General features: G+C 61.3%; 3 protein-coding genes across 3 annotated transcripts; all 3 read right to left on the bottom strand.

The window, feature by feature from the left end:
- Positions 1–2,098: 2,098 nt before the first annotated feature.
- LOC100550610 (alpha-2Da adrenergic receptor-like) lies at positions 2,099–3,795 on the bottom strand. The gene has a single exon (XM_010718981.3). The coding sequence runs from the start codon at positions 3,420–3,422 to the stop codon at positions 2,385–2,387; it is 1,038 nt and encodes a 345-aa protein (XP_010717283.1). The 5' UTR covers positions 3,423–3,795; the 3' UTR covers positions 2,099–2,384.
- Positions 3,796–3,885: 90 nt separating this feature from the next.
- On the bottom strand, positions 3,886–9,701 carry SLC34A1 (solute carrier family 34 member 1). Its single transcript, XM_019620418.2, has 13 exons — positions 8,008–9,701; positions 7,731–7,847; positions 7,410–7,592; positions 7,114–7,242; positions 6,900–7,043; positions 6,705–6,816; positions 6,433–6,628; positions 6,131–6,226; positions 5,887–5,986; positions 5,537–5,704; positions 5,078–5,194; positions 4,841–4,965; positions 3,886–4,759 (listed from the first exon to the last, which is right to left on the bottom strand). The coding sequence occupies exons 2-13, from the start codon at positions 7,831–7,833 to the stop codon at positions 4,205–4,207; spliced, it is 2,028 nt and encodes a 675-aa protein (XP_019475963.1). The 5' UTR covers positions 7,834–7,847; positions 8,008–9,701; the 3' UTR covers positions 3,886–4,204.
- An 88-nt stretch (positions 9,702–9,789) lies between these two features.
- Positions 9,790–15,458, bottom strand: RGS14 (regulator of G protein signaling 14). Its single transcript, XM_010719057.3, has 15 exons — positions 15,416–15,458; positions 14,754–14,888; positions 13,770–13,924; positions 13,574–13,666; positions 13,060–13,203; positions 12,818–12,967; positions 12,578–12,698; positions 12,378–12,502; positions 12,112–12,309; positions 11,947–12,023; positions 11,715–11,841; positions 11,462–11,543; positions 11,252–11,310; positions 11,016–11,121; positions 9,790–10,868 (listed from the first exon to the last, which is right to left on the bottom strand). Exons 1-15 carry the CDS (start codon positions 15,456–15,458, stop codon positions 10,642–10,644), a joined length of 1,842 nt encoding a protein of 613 aa, XP_010717359.1. The 3' UTR covers positions 9,790–10,641.
- Positions 15,459–15,546: the final 88 nt, after the last annotated feature.

The following is a 15,546-nucleotide window of genomic DNA, read 5'->3' as shown; positions in this document are numbered from 1 at the left end:
GGAGGTGTGAGGGGGCGGGCCGGAGAGAGAGAAGAGCGCGTCATGCGGCGGCCATTGGCGAAGAGCTATCCGGGGCCGGGAGCGGGCGATGATTGGAGGCGGAGGTGTCAGTAAGAGAAGCGCACGGCAGAGTCGGTCAAGGATTGGGCAAGCTGTAATTGCGCCCACCACCCTAGGGTCCCGCCTACTACGGACTCTGATTGGGTTGTAGAGCTGCCACTCCGCGGCGGACTGGGCCATGATAGGAGCGTAGCTTAGGGGTGGGGTCAAGAGGCTGCTTATAGTGCAGTGCTGAGGATGGGCTTTGGGCAGATGGTGGTGGGGTTGGTTGTGCTTTGTTTGGTGCTGATTTTGGTGGCTCATTCTTTCTGGTCACTTAATGATCTTCCCGCTGCCCTTCCATCAGCTGTGGGCTCTGACTGAACGAAGGCTGCAATACGGCAGGCTCCTGCCCGCTCCGCTCACCAACGAGTCGCTGTGGGGCAGTCCCCGAGCGCTCGCGGTGCTCCGCGTTTCTGTGGCCCCCCCCAGCAGAGCACTGCATGGCAACCTTCCTGCAGCCTGTGCTCTGGGGGCCGGCCCAGGCTGCCCTGCCGGCGAGCAGGAAAGAACCGGTTCCTGTTCTCATTATCTCTCCCGATAATAAGGCATTATTGCAAGCGCTCGTTGCCTGTGCAATTTGTAATGGCTGTGTCTGCTGCATCCTCCAGCATCTGCTGGGGATCAGATGTTGCATCATTGGTTACATCCCTGCAGCAATAACGAGGAGCTCCGGTGTTGGTCCCCACGTCAGCTCACGCTGAGAGCTTCCCTCTTTCAGAGCTGTTCTGCTTTTAAAGGTGACATACGCTTAACCCAAGCCTCAAATGCAGCTGCTCTGTATGCGTGTGTTTGCACATGGGTCCCATAGGTAGCAGCTTTGTTTCCTCCTCAATAGCGTTTTGCATCACAGCAAGCACAGGTATCCTGCTGCTGGTGGAGCTGCTTTGGGCTCTGCAGAGGAGCTGAGGCTGAGGAGAGCTCTGCAAACCCACGCTTCTTGCAGCACAGAGCAATCGTTCAAACTAATCTGGACAAATGTGAGAAACAGCCTGAAAATACAGGATGCAATTCAGATCCAGCAAGCGCAAGTAATACATGGAGGCAGGAATAATCAGTGCTCACAGGGGATCACCATTCCAGCAGTGCTGCTCAGCAGCTGAGCAGCAATAAGGGTGATGCTGCTGGGGATAAAGCTGATTTTGTAAATCCTGAATGGAAGGGGACTGAGCAACCCATCCAGGGCGTCACTGTGGGTTACGAAGCATTGCTCCACAGCTGAACCAGCTGTGCCCCCATCACGTTCATGGGTATTTTTAGATGCAAAGTGCTGTTTAATTGTGCAAAGCCTGAAGGCTGGCTGCGGGAGGGAAGCAGGCGGTGCCGATAGGGCAGCTCCTTCCGCGGCAGGGCCAGTGCTGGGCCTGTCCCACAGCATCCCCACGGGGAGTGGGGCCATGCCATGCCCTGACTGGGGCCATGCATCCCTCGCAGCACCCCAGAGCTGGCCCTGGGCCGGCGTTCCTCGGGCTCCGGCTCCCAGGCGCCGGTGGCTGTTTTTAGCCAAGCAAAAGTTTAATGTTTTGAGATTTTCTATTTTGAGCTGTGAAGCTGGAGAAGCCGAGCCTCCTCTGACCCCTGCGTGTCTGTGTGGAGCAGCAGGGCTGGCCTGCCCTGCCCGGCTCTGGGGCTGTGGTTGCCCTCGGTCTTCACCTTACAGTTGCCCCCTGCCCCCTCGTGCCCTGTGTTTCCGTGTGGAAACATCTCCTACACTCTCTCAGGAGAGAACAACCTCTCCTCTTGAAGCCCCAAGCAGGCTACAGGGCATCCATGGTACCTGCAGCATGGCATAGATTATGCTGGGGGGCATAGCCCGGAGAGCCCCAGCAAAGGCACTGGGCTGTGCTGTAGTGCTGCACAGCACAGGCAGCTCAGCCCAGTGGCCACAATATTGCCATCTGGGACTTTGGTCCTGCAGCAGCTGCAGGGTCTGTCTCTGTGCTTTGTGCAAGAAGTTACTCACGTGCATGCAGGGGAATTAGCATTTGCTCGATCTCTAGCAAATCCAGCCAGGGTGAGGTGGCACAGATTGCTGGTACTCACCACTGAGAAGTCACCCATGGCTGTAAGAAACAGTGGGGATAGATGGGGTGACCTGGGAGAGGAGCGGAGCTGAGTGCTCCTGGGTTGCAGACACCAGCCCTGGGCGTGCAGTTCTGCCTTTTTTTATTCACCGCCCTGCAAAACCCTGCGCTTCTGGAAGTACCTTGAGTTCAGACCCAGCAGCACAGCCCTCCATCCCCCATCTCTGTCACAGCGCAGTGGGGTGGCTGCCCCGAAGGTCCCTAGGAGCCGTGCCGGATCAGGGCAGCCAGGAGTCTGCGGAACGCAGCGCGGAAGTCCCTGTTGAAGACAGTGTAGATGATGGGGTTGAGGCTGCTGTTGCAGTACCCGATCCAGAAAAAGAAGCTGAAGAGGGGCTTGGAGACGCGACACCCCTCCCCGCACACAGCCTCCAGGCTGTAGGTGAAGAAGAAGGGGAACCAGCAGAGCACGAAGGCCCCCATCACCACAGCCAGCACGATGGTGAAGCGCCGCTCCCGCACCCGCAGTAACCGCCGGCGGCACAGCGACACGCTCTGGTGCTGGCTCCGGTGCCGCCGGCTCGGTGCTGCAGCCCATGATGCCCTCCTGTTGGCATCCCCAGGGCACGGGGCCGAGCCACGGCGGGCGGCGAGCACGGCGGCACTCCGACGTGTGGTGAGGCGGTAGATGCGGCAGTAGACGGTGACCATGACGAGGCACGGGGCGAAGAAGGAGGCGATGCAGGAGGCCAGCACGTACCACGTCTCGTCGATCAGCTCGCATTGCCGTGCCCGCGGCCGGGCCTTGAAGAGGGGTGGCAAGGCCACCAGGGCGGCCGCGGCCCACACCGCCCCGATCATCCCTTTCACTCGGCCAGGGCTGCGCCGCAGGTTGAGCCGTGCCGCCCGTGTGACAGCCCAGTAACGGTCCAGGCTGATGGCACAGAGGTGCCCTATGGAGGCTGTGCACAGCAGCACATCCAGCGCCAGGTAGAGGCTGCACCACAAGCTGCCGAAGTACCAGTAGCCCATCACCTCTTTGGCCAACGAGAAGGGCAGGATGAGGACGGCCACCAGGATGTCCGCTGAAGCCAGGGACACCAGGAAGAGGTTCTGCGGGGCGCGCAGAGCCCGGCTGGTGGAGACGGCTGCCACCACCAGCGCATTGCCCACCAGTGTGGCCAGCAGCACGGCCAGCACGGCCAGCAGGATGAGCCCGGTGGCCGCCGGCGAGTGTGGGGGGCTGCCAGCCTGGCTGCTGTTACTGGAGGCGTTGGGCAGGGTGATGGCAGCCTCCATGCTGCACTGATCCCTCCGATGACCGAATCCCCATGGGGCTGCCCCCCGCGCACGCCCTGCTCACCGCCGCTTCTTGCTGCTCGACCCTTCCATCACCCGACCGCTGCGGCTCCTCCCGAGCTGACCCAGTACCAGTGGGGCCGACCCGGTATCAGTGGTGCCAAGCCGGTGTCTCCCTCGCTGCTGCCTTCGTGCCGTCCCCGCGGCGGCTGCACCGTGGCTCTGCAGCAACCCCGCTCACTCGTCCCAGCCTCAGGGAGGAGGGAGGGCGGGAAGCAGGGAGGGAGGGACGGCCGCTATCGCTGGCAGGAGCCCAAGCATCTGTGGGCAGTGGGAGAAGTGGTTGTAGCCAATGCTTAAAGGGCTCCTGCCGGGGTCACTGGGGCAGGTGAGCTTCCACCGTGGTGTTGGGGCACTGTGGTGCTATGCTGTGCCAACCCAGTATTCTGCTGAGCCCCAGCAATTACACTCTGCCATGACACTGAGTGGAGTGGCACCGACCTCATCCCTGCAGCTCAGCTCTCCAGGGATGAGGGATGCAGTGATACTGCCAGCAGGGCAATGGCAAACTGCAGAGCACAGTACGGGTTTGGCTGTAGCATCGCTGTGCCGCTGTGGTGCCAAGCATTGTGCTTGGTGCTGCCCCAGTGCTGGGCAGCATGGGCTGCGGGGCAGTGCTGCATGGACACACAGCAGTCAGGAGTTGCAGGACAGAGGCTGAAGATGCGCAGCTGGGACACAGGTGCTCAGCCTTTATTAGACACCGGGGAAAGTGGAAATGGCTAAAGGCGGGTAGCACTGTGCGGGGCCAGGTGTGGGGAGCCCACCCGCAACACGGGGCTGGGCATCTCCTCAGGGTAGGAGAGCACAGGGTTGTCCAGCCCCAGCCTGGCCTTGTCACGGGCAGCGGCCTCACGCTCATCCCAGCCTTCAGGGCTGCGGCAGCGGTCAGTGCAGCAGAGCGTGGCACGCGTGATGAGGCTGTCGAGCGGCTGCAGCGAGTGCATCCAGGCTGGGAGGAAGTCCCAGCTCTGTAGCCACTTGGGCAGGCGGCCAGGGCTGCGCGCCTGCAGCACGTTCACCAGCCCCACAAAGAAGAGGAGGCCGAGGAAAGGAGCGCCCACCCCCACCAGCACCCGCCAACCCGCCATGGAGATGCCGAAGATGAGGGAGGGCAGCAGGAGGAAGCAGATGATGAGGTACAGCACGGCAAACCAGCGGTACTTGGCCGTGCGCTCGCCCAGAGCCTTGGCCATGCGGATGGGCAGGCGGGTGAAGGGCAGCGGATACCACAGCAGGATGCCGGAGATGTTGAAGAAGAAGTGGCAGAGGGCAATCTGTGGGGACGGTGGTTGTGTCAAGCTGGGCATGGGGGCACATTGGCTTCTCCATGTCTCCTCACAGCCCCCAGTCCATACCTGGAAGGAGCTAGCCAACTTGTCCCCAGGGCTGGCCAGCGCGGCCAGGATGGCGGTGGTGGTAGTGCCAATGTTGGAGCCCAGGGTCAGCGGGTAGGCACGCTCAATGCTGATCACCCCCAAGCCTGTGAGAGAGGCACCCCTTGGAATCGCAGCCCTCTGCCTTGAGGCACATGTCCGAGCACCCAAGTACCCATGGGCCATTGGGGCAGGGACTGGCACGTGTCTGGGGCTGACCGATCAGGGGTGTGATGGCTGAGGTGAAGACGGAGCTGCTCTGGACCACGAAGGTCATCCCAGCGCCCACCACCATGGCGAAGTACCCGGTGAGCCAGCTGAACGGGTGTGGAAGGTCTGCCATGGCACAAGACAAGGGCACAGACATGGACATGTCAGCTGGGATTGGCCCAGAGCTGCTACCTGGTGCTAGGGAGAGCTGTGGGATCGGGTTCTGGGTATAGGGCCAAGCTTGGAGCTGCAGGAGTCTGCTGGACAGGATGGATGGATGGATGGGAAGGGGGTGTGGACACCAGGAGGATGTGATGGGCATAAATAGAGCAGGGAGCAGGTAGGAATGGGGCCAGGAGTTCATGCAGGACTGGGGGTTAGAGGTAGGGTTAGGATGGGGGATGACAGGGTCAAACAGAGAGGACTGGGGCTGTCAGGGTCCTATCCCACAGTCCCTGTCCCACTCACCAGTGTTGATGACCTTCTGGATGGCTTTGGCCACCTGCCCCTTGAGCAGGGAGTTGAGGATTTTGACCAGGAGGATGAGGCAGGTGCAGAGCACGATGAGGGACCCGGCCAGCAGAACCAGCCCCACGGCCAGATCCGGCAGCGGCGTGTCCGTGAAGAGGTGCTCGCCTGCCCCACAGCACGGCTGGGCAAGGGCCTGGGACCTGCCCAGCCCCGCTCACAAACCTGTCCCCATCAAGCAGCCCCACACAGCCCCACAGCATCACCCGGCCCTCCTTCAGCCCTATGCCCAGGGCTTCCAGACCCACAGCACCCCCAGACCTACAAGCACCCCCTCCAGATCCACTCACACTTTTGCCTGGTGATGTTGTGGAGGATCCCAATGCCATTACTGCTGCAATGTCCAGAAGCCGTGCAGTTTGGAGGCTCCCCTACCTCACTGGCAGCTGTCTGCAGGGAGCGGGCAGGCTGTGGGTGAGTTCATAGCATCCTCACCAGCCTCAGCCCATTGCCCTCCATGGGGTTCTTCTAGGGGGGATCTGGCTGTCCAGCCTGCCCCCCCTCAGTGCCATAGCAAGACCATGAGCCCCTCACCTGGGGAGGTGCAGGGTCACACCACATGCGGATGAGGCTGCGGTTGCGCAGGCTCTCATCCCCTGTTGCGATGCCTGTGATCACCGACTTGTCCAGCTGCAACAGCACATTGGAAGGGATGGCACTGTGGGGCTGGCAGCATCCCCAGGCTGGGGATATCTATGTTGTGATGGGGACCTTGCTGCCAGCCTTTGGCAGAACTGCCACTGCAGGGACACTGGTGCTAGGGACATTATTGCTAGCACGGTAACACTGATGCCGGGGGACCACCCCTGGGGACAACACAGCCAACTCAAGGAGACCTGGATGATGAGCTTGGTGAAGGGCTCTGTGATGATTTTCAGCAGGTCAGGGGCATCCTTTCCACTGCGGATGTTGAAAGTGGCTACCACCAGGCGGGTGACGTGGTGCAGGTACCCGCTCACCACCTCCAGTGGCAGCAGGACCAACACCGACAGCCAGTTGAAACAGTCATGCACAGTAGCACCAGCAAAAGCCCTGCATGGAGGAGTCTGCGTGTCAGTGTGGGGCAGCCCTCAGCCCCTCCAAGTCCCTTTGCCCCATCAATGCTCACCTTTTGAACTCACTGCGGTCACCAGCCTGCATGAGGGCCACGATGGTGTTGGTGACTGAGGTGCCAATGTTGGAGCCCATGATGATGGGTATGGCAGAGCGCACCTCCAGCACTGGTGGCAGAGAGATCTGCTAGCCCCACGTCCTCCTCAGCCATCCTGCCCCCAGCCCCAGGGAGCCCCACGGGTGCACTCACACCCCGAGGAGACCATGCTGACAATGATGGAGGTGGAGGTGGAGGAGCTCTGCACCAGCACGGTCACCAGGATGCCCACTACCAGCCCGGCTACAGGGTTGGAGAGGATGGCGTTGTCCTTGAAGATGTCCCCCGCCACTTTGCCTATGAGAGAGTGTGAGGGCAGGGCACTGGAGCCGGGGTGCTGCTGGCTGCCCTCTGCCCACGGCCGTACCTCCGGCCAGCTGGAAAGCAGAGCTGAGCACGTCCAGGGAGCAGACAAAGAGGTACAGGAAGCCAAACATCAGAGGCACCTTGAGAAGGGAGACACAGATGGACTGGACCCTCACCCAGCAGCCCAGCTCTGCGCAAGACAAGAGAGAGTGTTACACGCCAGGCACATGTCCACATGCCCGGCCGTGTTCGTGGGTCCCCTCCACCTCCTTCTGCCCTGCCTGCAGCACCACAGGGCACTGAGCATCTTCCACACCCGCTGCCCTCCTTGCTGGATGCAGTGCTTAAGGACCTCACCTGGCTTCTGCAGCTCCTCCAAGCCCAGGCGAGGCCCCTGCCAGGGCAGTGCATCCAGCTCGTAGCGCTCCCGACTCTCCACCAGCCGCCCCGGGGAGCCAGGGCACAGGAAGCCATGGTCAGGGCAGGTCACTGCTCCCACGGTGAAGGGGCAGGCGTGGGCACCCGGCAGCCTGTGCAGAGCTGGATACAGGCATATCCAACAAGCATTATGGCCCTGTCCTCTCAAGGTGCTGGGCATGGAGCCCGCTTGGCTTGGGAAAGCAGAGCTGAGCTCTGCATGGAGAAGAGGGTGGTGAAGAGGAGGGCTGGGAGACCTACCTTGGGGGCTGGGGCAGTAGGCAAACGGGGTCCCATGCACCATCCTTCCTCCCCGCACCGGGCAGCGGGGCATGGCCGGGCTCTCCCTCCGGTATGGCAGCATCGCTCCGGCTGAGTCTGAGCAGAGGCAGCCACACGTCACTGTGCTGGGGCCACGTCTGCACTGCTCCAACCACTGCCACCCCAAAACCAGGCAGTGGTGGCACCACTGAGGAGCACTGTCCCAGTGGTCCCCTTGGCCACCCGGGAGCCTGTCCTGCCCTGGGATGCTGCTCACCTGGTGCTGGCCAAGCACTCAGAGCAGTGCCATGTCCTCATGCCAAATCCACGCGTTCCTCCAGCAAAGTCGCCCACGGGGCACCAGGGCCCTTTATATGCACGTCAAGAGCAAAGTCTAAGGAGCCCAGCGTTGCCCCTCGCCTCTGCTCACTGCTCACCTCCTCCCCAGAAATTCCTGCAGTTAATGGGTAACCCCACAGCATCCCACGTCAGCTGCAGTCCTGGGGGTGGCATGGGGCACACATCCCAGGGTATGGTGCCTTGCACAACCTGTGCACCCCACCTTGCCTGCCTGAGGCTCTGCATCATCACTTCTAAGGCAGCCTCTCACCATATGCTTTATCCCCTGCAGGAAAGGAAGAGGATGTCTCACTGTTGGATATTCCTGAACTGGAGGTGAGGCTATACACGCACCCACTGGCCTCACAACCCCAAGGGGACAGCTCTGCTGGCCTGGCCCAAGGGTGGTTGCAGTGGTTGCATCAGCACTGCAGCAGGATGCTGCCAGCAGGACAGGCACTGGTGTGGTCCCCATGTCATCAGTGATGGTGGCATGTCACCCATGCAGTGTACCACAAAGAATGCTTTATCTCAGCATGCACGATGCCAGGTCAAGTGGAAGGGGAGCAGTGCCAGTGTGCTTGTCACTGTGCCTCAATGCTGTTTATTATTACCCCTCATTTACACACCTCCGCCAAGTTTCCATCCACCCACGTGGTGCCTGGCCAGCTCATGCCTGAGGCAGCCAAGGGCAGAGCTGGGGCCAAAGGCCCCTCCAGTACAGCTGCAAGGGAGCGGGCACAGAGGGGCTGCAAGGCCATGCTGCTTCTGTTCCTCTGGAACTGGGTCCAGCTGGTACCAATGGCTGCTGCCCACGAGTGCGTCAGGGCATCCACTGTGTCCTGGACTGTGCCTACTGGGGCATGGAGCACTGCATGACCTGTGCTTGGGTCACCCTGGCGGCACGTGCTGCTCCCTTGGCGCAGCAGGGTCCTGGGGACACGTGTGGTGCTGGACGAGATACCCTGGGCCAAGCAGGGCACCCAGCTGGGGAGTAGAGCTTCGTCTCCACCAGTCCATGGGTTCTTGCCATGGCAGATCTAGAGGGGAAAGTGACGCCAGGCACCAGTGCTAGCAGTGGGATAAGGTTGTGTGGGGAAGTCATTATTTGCAGAGAAACATGGCAGCTCCATAAGCACAAATAAGCTAGATGCAATGGCTTGTATGGGGACAAGGGCACCCAAGGTGCTGCCTGTGCTTGGGGGCAGCCTGTGGGTAAGTCTGCAAGGGACCTCCTGCCCCTTACCAGGCTGTGGTATGCCTCTCCAGAACAGCAGGGGCATGGAAGTCCCTTGGCTAGGGGCTGCAGTCAGGGAGCACCCGTGGCCCCTGTGCCCAGCTCTGCCAGTGGGGGAGACTGGTGGCCGCATGTGCCCCGTGCCCAGAGGATGCGGTGGCTGCTGCCTGGCTGTCCCCACAATCATTAACTTGCAAAGGCCCTGGCAGCTGGGCTGTCACTCATTGACAGCCTTGGGGCTGAAGTCCTACCAGCCCCACAGTTTCCCCTGCACCATTAGCAGTACAGGGAAAACAGGCTACTGGTGCTGTCCCTTCCTGCAAGAGCAGGATGGGCACTGGGCAGAGTTGTGGGGAACAATTCTAGTGGGCTGTGTGGGTACTGGGGCTCAGGAGAGGGGATGCTGCCAGAAGCTACCCCAACATCCCTCAAGAGCTGAGCACAGTATGGATCCCCAGCAGATAAGGAAGGGAGGAGAGGGAAGCGATTCCAGGCAATGCTCTTTATTTCCCCTGGTTTCACACCACAGACAGGACTGAGCAGCACCACGGAGACACATGGGGGCTCTGAGCCAGCCCTGGGGGCTGTGACACCTGCCTGGGGGAGCAGGAGTCTGCCCTGGGCCACCCCTCTGCCTGTGGCTGGGCAGTGGGGACTGAGCGGTGGCCCAGGGCACTGCTGGACACGCCTAGGGCAGGCTGAGATGCTGAACACTCAGAGGCGCCACACTGATCCAGCACCTCTAGCACAGGACAGACTTATCCCCAAGGGCTGAATGTCCGCAGCTCCAGCAGGGACGGGGCAGGGGCTGTGGGTGTATGCCCTGAGGGCCGTCTCTGCAGCCTCCCATGCAGAGTCTCACACTGCTGCCGCTGGGACAGGGCTGGATCTGGGCCAATGCACTCTCCTGTCTCTGCCTGTCTACAGCACTGGGGCCGAGGGCTGGCGCCTGCTCTGCCACCCAGTCTGGCCACGTCCTCTCTATCCTGTCCTCCCTTGGGCCAAAGGCTGTTTCCTGTGGGTCTGCACCAGCCTGGTGCAGGCAGGATTCTCCCAGGGGCAGGATTTGCCTAGGGGCAGCCCTGCTCCAGGGCAGAGGCACCAGGCAGGAATAGCGCCAGATGCATGTGGGATGCTGCAAAGTACTTTGCAACAGGGGTTTGACCTATATACAGGACTCCCTTGACGTGTACTGGGGTATGGCCCCACCAAAGGGCATGGCAGCTGTTGAACCACTCACAGCAACACAACATGAGGCTGGGACAGGACACGGACGGATCTGTGGTCTGGGCAGTGTTGGCAGCTCCACACGCTGGCGCAGGTGTGGAGCAGGGCTCACCGGGGCTCACGGTCAACGGCAGGCTGAGCCGGTGCAGGTTTAGCAGGAATGGGGTGGCCGTTCCCTGGGTGAAGGGCACTGGGTGGCTCTGGCCCCCGGCAGGTACCATCATCCTGCCCTGGCAGCTGGAGGAAGTCAGGCAGGACCAGGTCCTCCTTGGAGAGTAGCCCACGCTGGTCATTGGCCCGGCAGCTCTGCGCACGGTTCAGCAGCTCTACCAGGCCTGGAGAAAAAGAATGACATGGGCATCAGCCACCCCATGGGGATCCTGCACCCATGGGACCTCACATCCATCCCTGGTGCAGAAAGCACCTCCCCTCAGCCCATGTTTTGCCCCAGTCCAGAGGATTTGCGGTATGCCAGCTTTCACCTTCCAGGTCGTATGTGCGGCGGTTCAGGTTGCTGGCAGCTGATGACCGTGGCCTGGAGGTTGTCCCCCATGGTGTGTCAGGCTCTGCTCCCATCGGGCTTTCCTCCTGCAGGAAGCAGCCATGCCTCAGCACAGGGGCAAGTAAGTAGTGCTCTCTCTGCCTCTGCCTCCTCCCATGGCCCACAGTGGGATACAACTTCCCCACAGGCACTCCTGCAGTGCGATCTTGGACTCACCTCACTCTGGAGAGGGGAAGGGGCGGCCGCAGCCTCAGCACTCTCTGTCATTCGCACATCTGCAACACAGAGAAGAGCAATGCTCTGTGCTCACCTAGGGAGCAGAAGCTACCGCCAGCAGAAAGCAGCAGGAGGGGCTGGGGACACTTCTGGGGGCAGTGACATAGCTCATGGGAGTGACAGTGCTTGGGAGGAGACAGCAGACGTTACCTGCTGGCATTTCCAGGATGAGTTTCTGTGCGGCCACTGTGCTAACCAGCTTGTCCATGTCCAGGGATGCCTGCTCACCTTGCTGCAATGGGGAACACCAGTGTCATACATGGCACGTAGCAAAGGTGGCCGGGTGGAGGACCTGTGACTACAACATCAGCACTCACCAGGTCGGGGGCTACCCAACATGGAGCACCCCCCAATGCTGCTGCCCACTCTGGCCCTATACAGATCACTGCCCCACCACCCTCACCCGCCGCAACAGTGCCAGCTCCATGTTTATGCTGTATTTCCCCAGCACAGGCTGCAGCGCTTCCCGAATACGCTTGGTGGACTTGGCCGTGATGCGGATGGTCTTGTTGAGGGAGGAGATTTCCAGACTGCAGAGAGAAAGACGACACTGGGGGTCTGGGTACTGTGTGGAAGTTGGGATGGATGATGTGGAACAGATATAAAAAGGAATCAGTTCTGAAAATGACACTCACTCAAAACTTATCCTGTTCTCCAACTTCACCTCCTGGTCTGCCAGCACACAGCACTCCTGGTCCAACACCAGTGCTTTCTGCAAGAGCCAAAGTATCATGATGCTCCCGGCACGGACACATCCATGCCACACCAGCCTTGCTGCCAGGAGCTCCCCTGCCCCATACCTGCTCGTTCCCCACCAGATAGACCTTGATGTCGGAGGGGCTGAAGCCGCGCTTCTCGCATATCCCAGCCAGCATGTCGCGGATGGAGAGACCGGGCCGTACGGAGGCCAGTGAGGCCGTGCCATCAGGCAGGTAGACGCAGCAGTACTTCATGGGCTTGGCCTCAGCCTCGCTGCCCCCCAGGCTCTTGCGGTGGCCCTGTGGGACAGGAGAGCCACCATCAGCGTGGGCAGTGGCGGTGTGGGGCTGGCACAGCGAGGACTCACCTCTGCCCAGGGGCTGGGAGCTGTGCTGGCCGAGGAGAGGAAGCCCAGGTCCAGGCTGGCAGAGGAGTTCAGGGAGCCCTGGGACTCCCTCCATAGCACAGCGCTTCCGCCACCTTCTCCCCCATCTAGGACAGACAGACAGACATGGTGGAGATTGCACGAGGACAGGGACACCCAGAGCTGCCCTGCATGTCCCCTACCTGCCCAGGAGGGCTCCCGTCTCTCGCCCTTGCGGAAAGAACGGCGAGGGCTGCGGTTTGCACCACTGCCAGCTGTCTCCACGCCCAGTGGTAGAGACTTCCCCAGCTTCAGCTTTGACTTCTGGGGAAAAGAGAGGAGGAAGCTCAGCATGGGGGCTGCCCTGTCCCCCACTATGTCTCCATCCCTCAGGCTTATGACAGGCCCCGGATGGGTCTGTGTCTCCTTGACACCCCACGCACCTTGCTGAGGTCTGGGGGGGGGCTGCTGCTGCGGGAGTGGGGCCGCAGGTCTGGCAGGGGCTGCCCCTGGCTCTCAGCCGTCAGGCAGGCTTGGTAGAGTGGGGACTTGACAAAACGTGTGTAGCTGTCGAACTTCATCAGATTAAAGATCTGAGGGTGGAAAAGCTACCTGCTCAGCATCCCAGCTTGGGGGTCTGGCTCCTGCCTCACTGCTGGAGTGGGATTGAGGGTTTTTGTCTCACTTGAAGCTGCTGGAGGCGGAACATATCTGGTGAAGGAGTTGCCAGCATGTCCTCCCCGATCCAGGCCTGCCGGTCGATGTTGACGGGGCTCACCGAGTGGCTGGAGAGGAACTCATCGTAGATCCGCCGCGCCTCCTGCGCCAGCTAGGAACAGGACTCAGGATGGGGCCACAGGCCCCACCTGTCTGAGCCCCTGAGGTCTGGGGGCTGAGTCCCACCCAAGGCAGGACAGGCACTGGCCTCACACCCAGTACATCTCAGTGGAGGAGTTACCCGGCCCTGGCCCCTCCTGTCCTATTCCCTGTATCTCTTTTCCCATCCTTGCCCCTGGCAGCAACACCCTCCATCCTCTTGCTGCCCCAGAGATGGAGAAGCACAGCCTGCCCTGCGCCCACTTTCTTGTACCAACGAGACCCCCATCCTCCCTACTAGCAGCCATACAAGCACCCAGGAACACAGTGACATGATTGCCACCTCCACATCTCAGACCACATCTTCTGCATGGGGTCAGTACCTGCTGCGTGTTGCTGGCTGGGATCTGCTGGAAGCGCTCACATGCCTGCCAGAAGTAGACATTTTCGGCACTAAACTCCTTCTTGAGGAACTCCTGTGGGGCAGAGAGCTGCTGGCCTGGCTGCACCCAGGGCATGGGGTGCTTGAGGCCAGGACTGCAGCTGTAGTCACCACAGAGTGTGGGCTGAAGCACTCACAGTGAAGTAGGTGACAGCCACGCGGTCTTGCAGCAGTGTCTCAAAGGACTCGGCCCAGCTGACAACAGAGCTGTGCGTATTGCTGCTGAGGGACTGCACTGCAGGCAGGCTGTTCACGCTGTGGTTGCTGCCCCTGGCTCTGGAAGCATTTAATTCTGAAAGAGAGAGAAAAGGTCAGGTCCGAGACCCTGGGCACCATGGCCACTCTGTGCATGGGCATTCAGCTGGAGCTGAGTCAGCCCCCAAAGAGTTGCTGTCTGCAGCCCCCATTATCTGCCCCAAGTCTATCTGTCCCATCCTGGCTGCTCCAGCCCTGGAGCTGGGCCACTGCTCTGCGCATCACATCAGCGTCACCATTGGACTGAGCACAGCGATGGATGGCACAAGCTGACACCTTTCGGCGTGACAACACTCCCTCCCGGGGCTGTCACCTCACTCTGCGTGTGACTCATCTCCCGGGAAACAAAGCTGGTGTGCGGGGAAGGCACCCAGTGAGGAGGGGAAGCAGGATGGCAGGAGTAAATGGGGGGCATGTTTCATGGAGAGAGCATGGAGGATGGCTGGCAGTACTCCCCAAAAACCATGCCTCTGCAGTGTGCTTCAATTTACCTTCTCCATCCCTCCATCCCTCCATCCCCTAATCCTGCAGTTACCCCTGGTGAGCACAGCTGTTGGACTGGGAGAACCAGCAGCAGGAGGACAGGGCATGCAGGCAGGAGCAGCAGCATCCCGGCTGCTCCCCAGCAGGGAGGAGGCAGCTTGCTGCTCTGCCGGGCCCTGCTGTTCTCGATCAGTCCAAATCAAGGCATGACTTGGCAAACAGGCAGCATCCCCTCAGAGCACTGGGTTCAGCACGCCCCAGCCAGTGCTGCAGCTCCCAGCACCCAGGGGCCCAGCGGAGGAGAGAGGGATGGGTGGGACTGTGGGGCTCCCCGTCCCGTGAAGATGCCACCAACCTCGTCCCAGCACAGCAAACAGCCTTACCTCCATCTGACACAGCCGGGCCCTGCAGGGTGGAGAAGAGAGGTGAGAGAAGGCAAACAGCTAGAGATACCGCCCCAGTGTTATCTACTACAGCTGGAGCTGTTGCCCCATGGTGGGGGCAGGACGTGGGACCCCCTCAGCACAGCAAGCAGGGCTGTGGGTCTGCAGCGAGCACACTGCTGTTCTCCCACCTGCGTGCCTCTGCCGCCCTGGGCTCGGCAATTGGGAAAGGGCAAATGCTGTCAGATGTGACTCTGCCACTACGCAAGGAGAAGCAGCTTCCCCAAACACAGGAAGAGCAGGGGAGGAAGGAGAACCACAGCCCCAGGCAGGCACAGTGCCCGCTGCCTCCTGCTTTGGGGGCCGGGGCTACTGGAAATCCAGCACCAAGGGGCTGGAGTCAGTCCGCGCCCGAGCTGCTGGCCCAGGGCGTCCTGCAGCATCCCCCAGGCCGCCCCGGGCAGCTCCCGCAGGGACGTGGCACCCAGGAGGATGGGCAGGGCCTCACGCTCATCCCCAGCACAGGGGTGGGCAAAGCGCCGCACCGCTTGGCGCGGTTCCCCGGGCCCGGTGCCCCCTGCCAGCCCCACACCCACGGAGCCGCCCTGTGACTCCCAGCCCCAAAAGCCCCACAGCATCCCCCTGCCCGGCCCCGCCGCAACCCCGCACTTCCCACTCCCGCACCCACAACCCTTCTCCACCCATCCCCGACGCCCACCCCTCGTCGCCCACCCCGCACACCCCATCTCCGCACGCCCCAGGCTCGCACCACACCCCAGCCCCACCCCTCCTT

Source organism: Meleagris gallopavo, chromosome 15 (assembly GCF_000146605.3).
Source record: "Meleagris gallopavo isolate NT-WF06-2002-E0010 breed Aviagen turkey brand Nicholas breeding stock chromosome 15, Turkey_5.1, whole genome shotgun sequence".
NCBI classification, from domain to species: domain Eukaryota; kingdom Metazoa; phylum Chordata; class Aves; order Galliformes; family Phasianidae; genus Meleagris; species Meleagris gallopavo.
The sequence above is the reverse complement of the archived record's forward strand: the minus strand, read 5'-3'. Positions and strand labels throughout refer to the sequence as shown.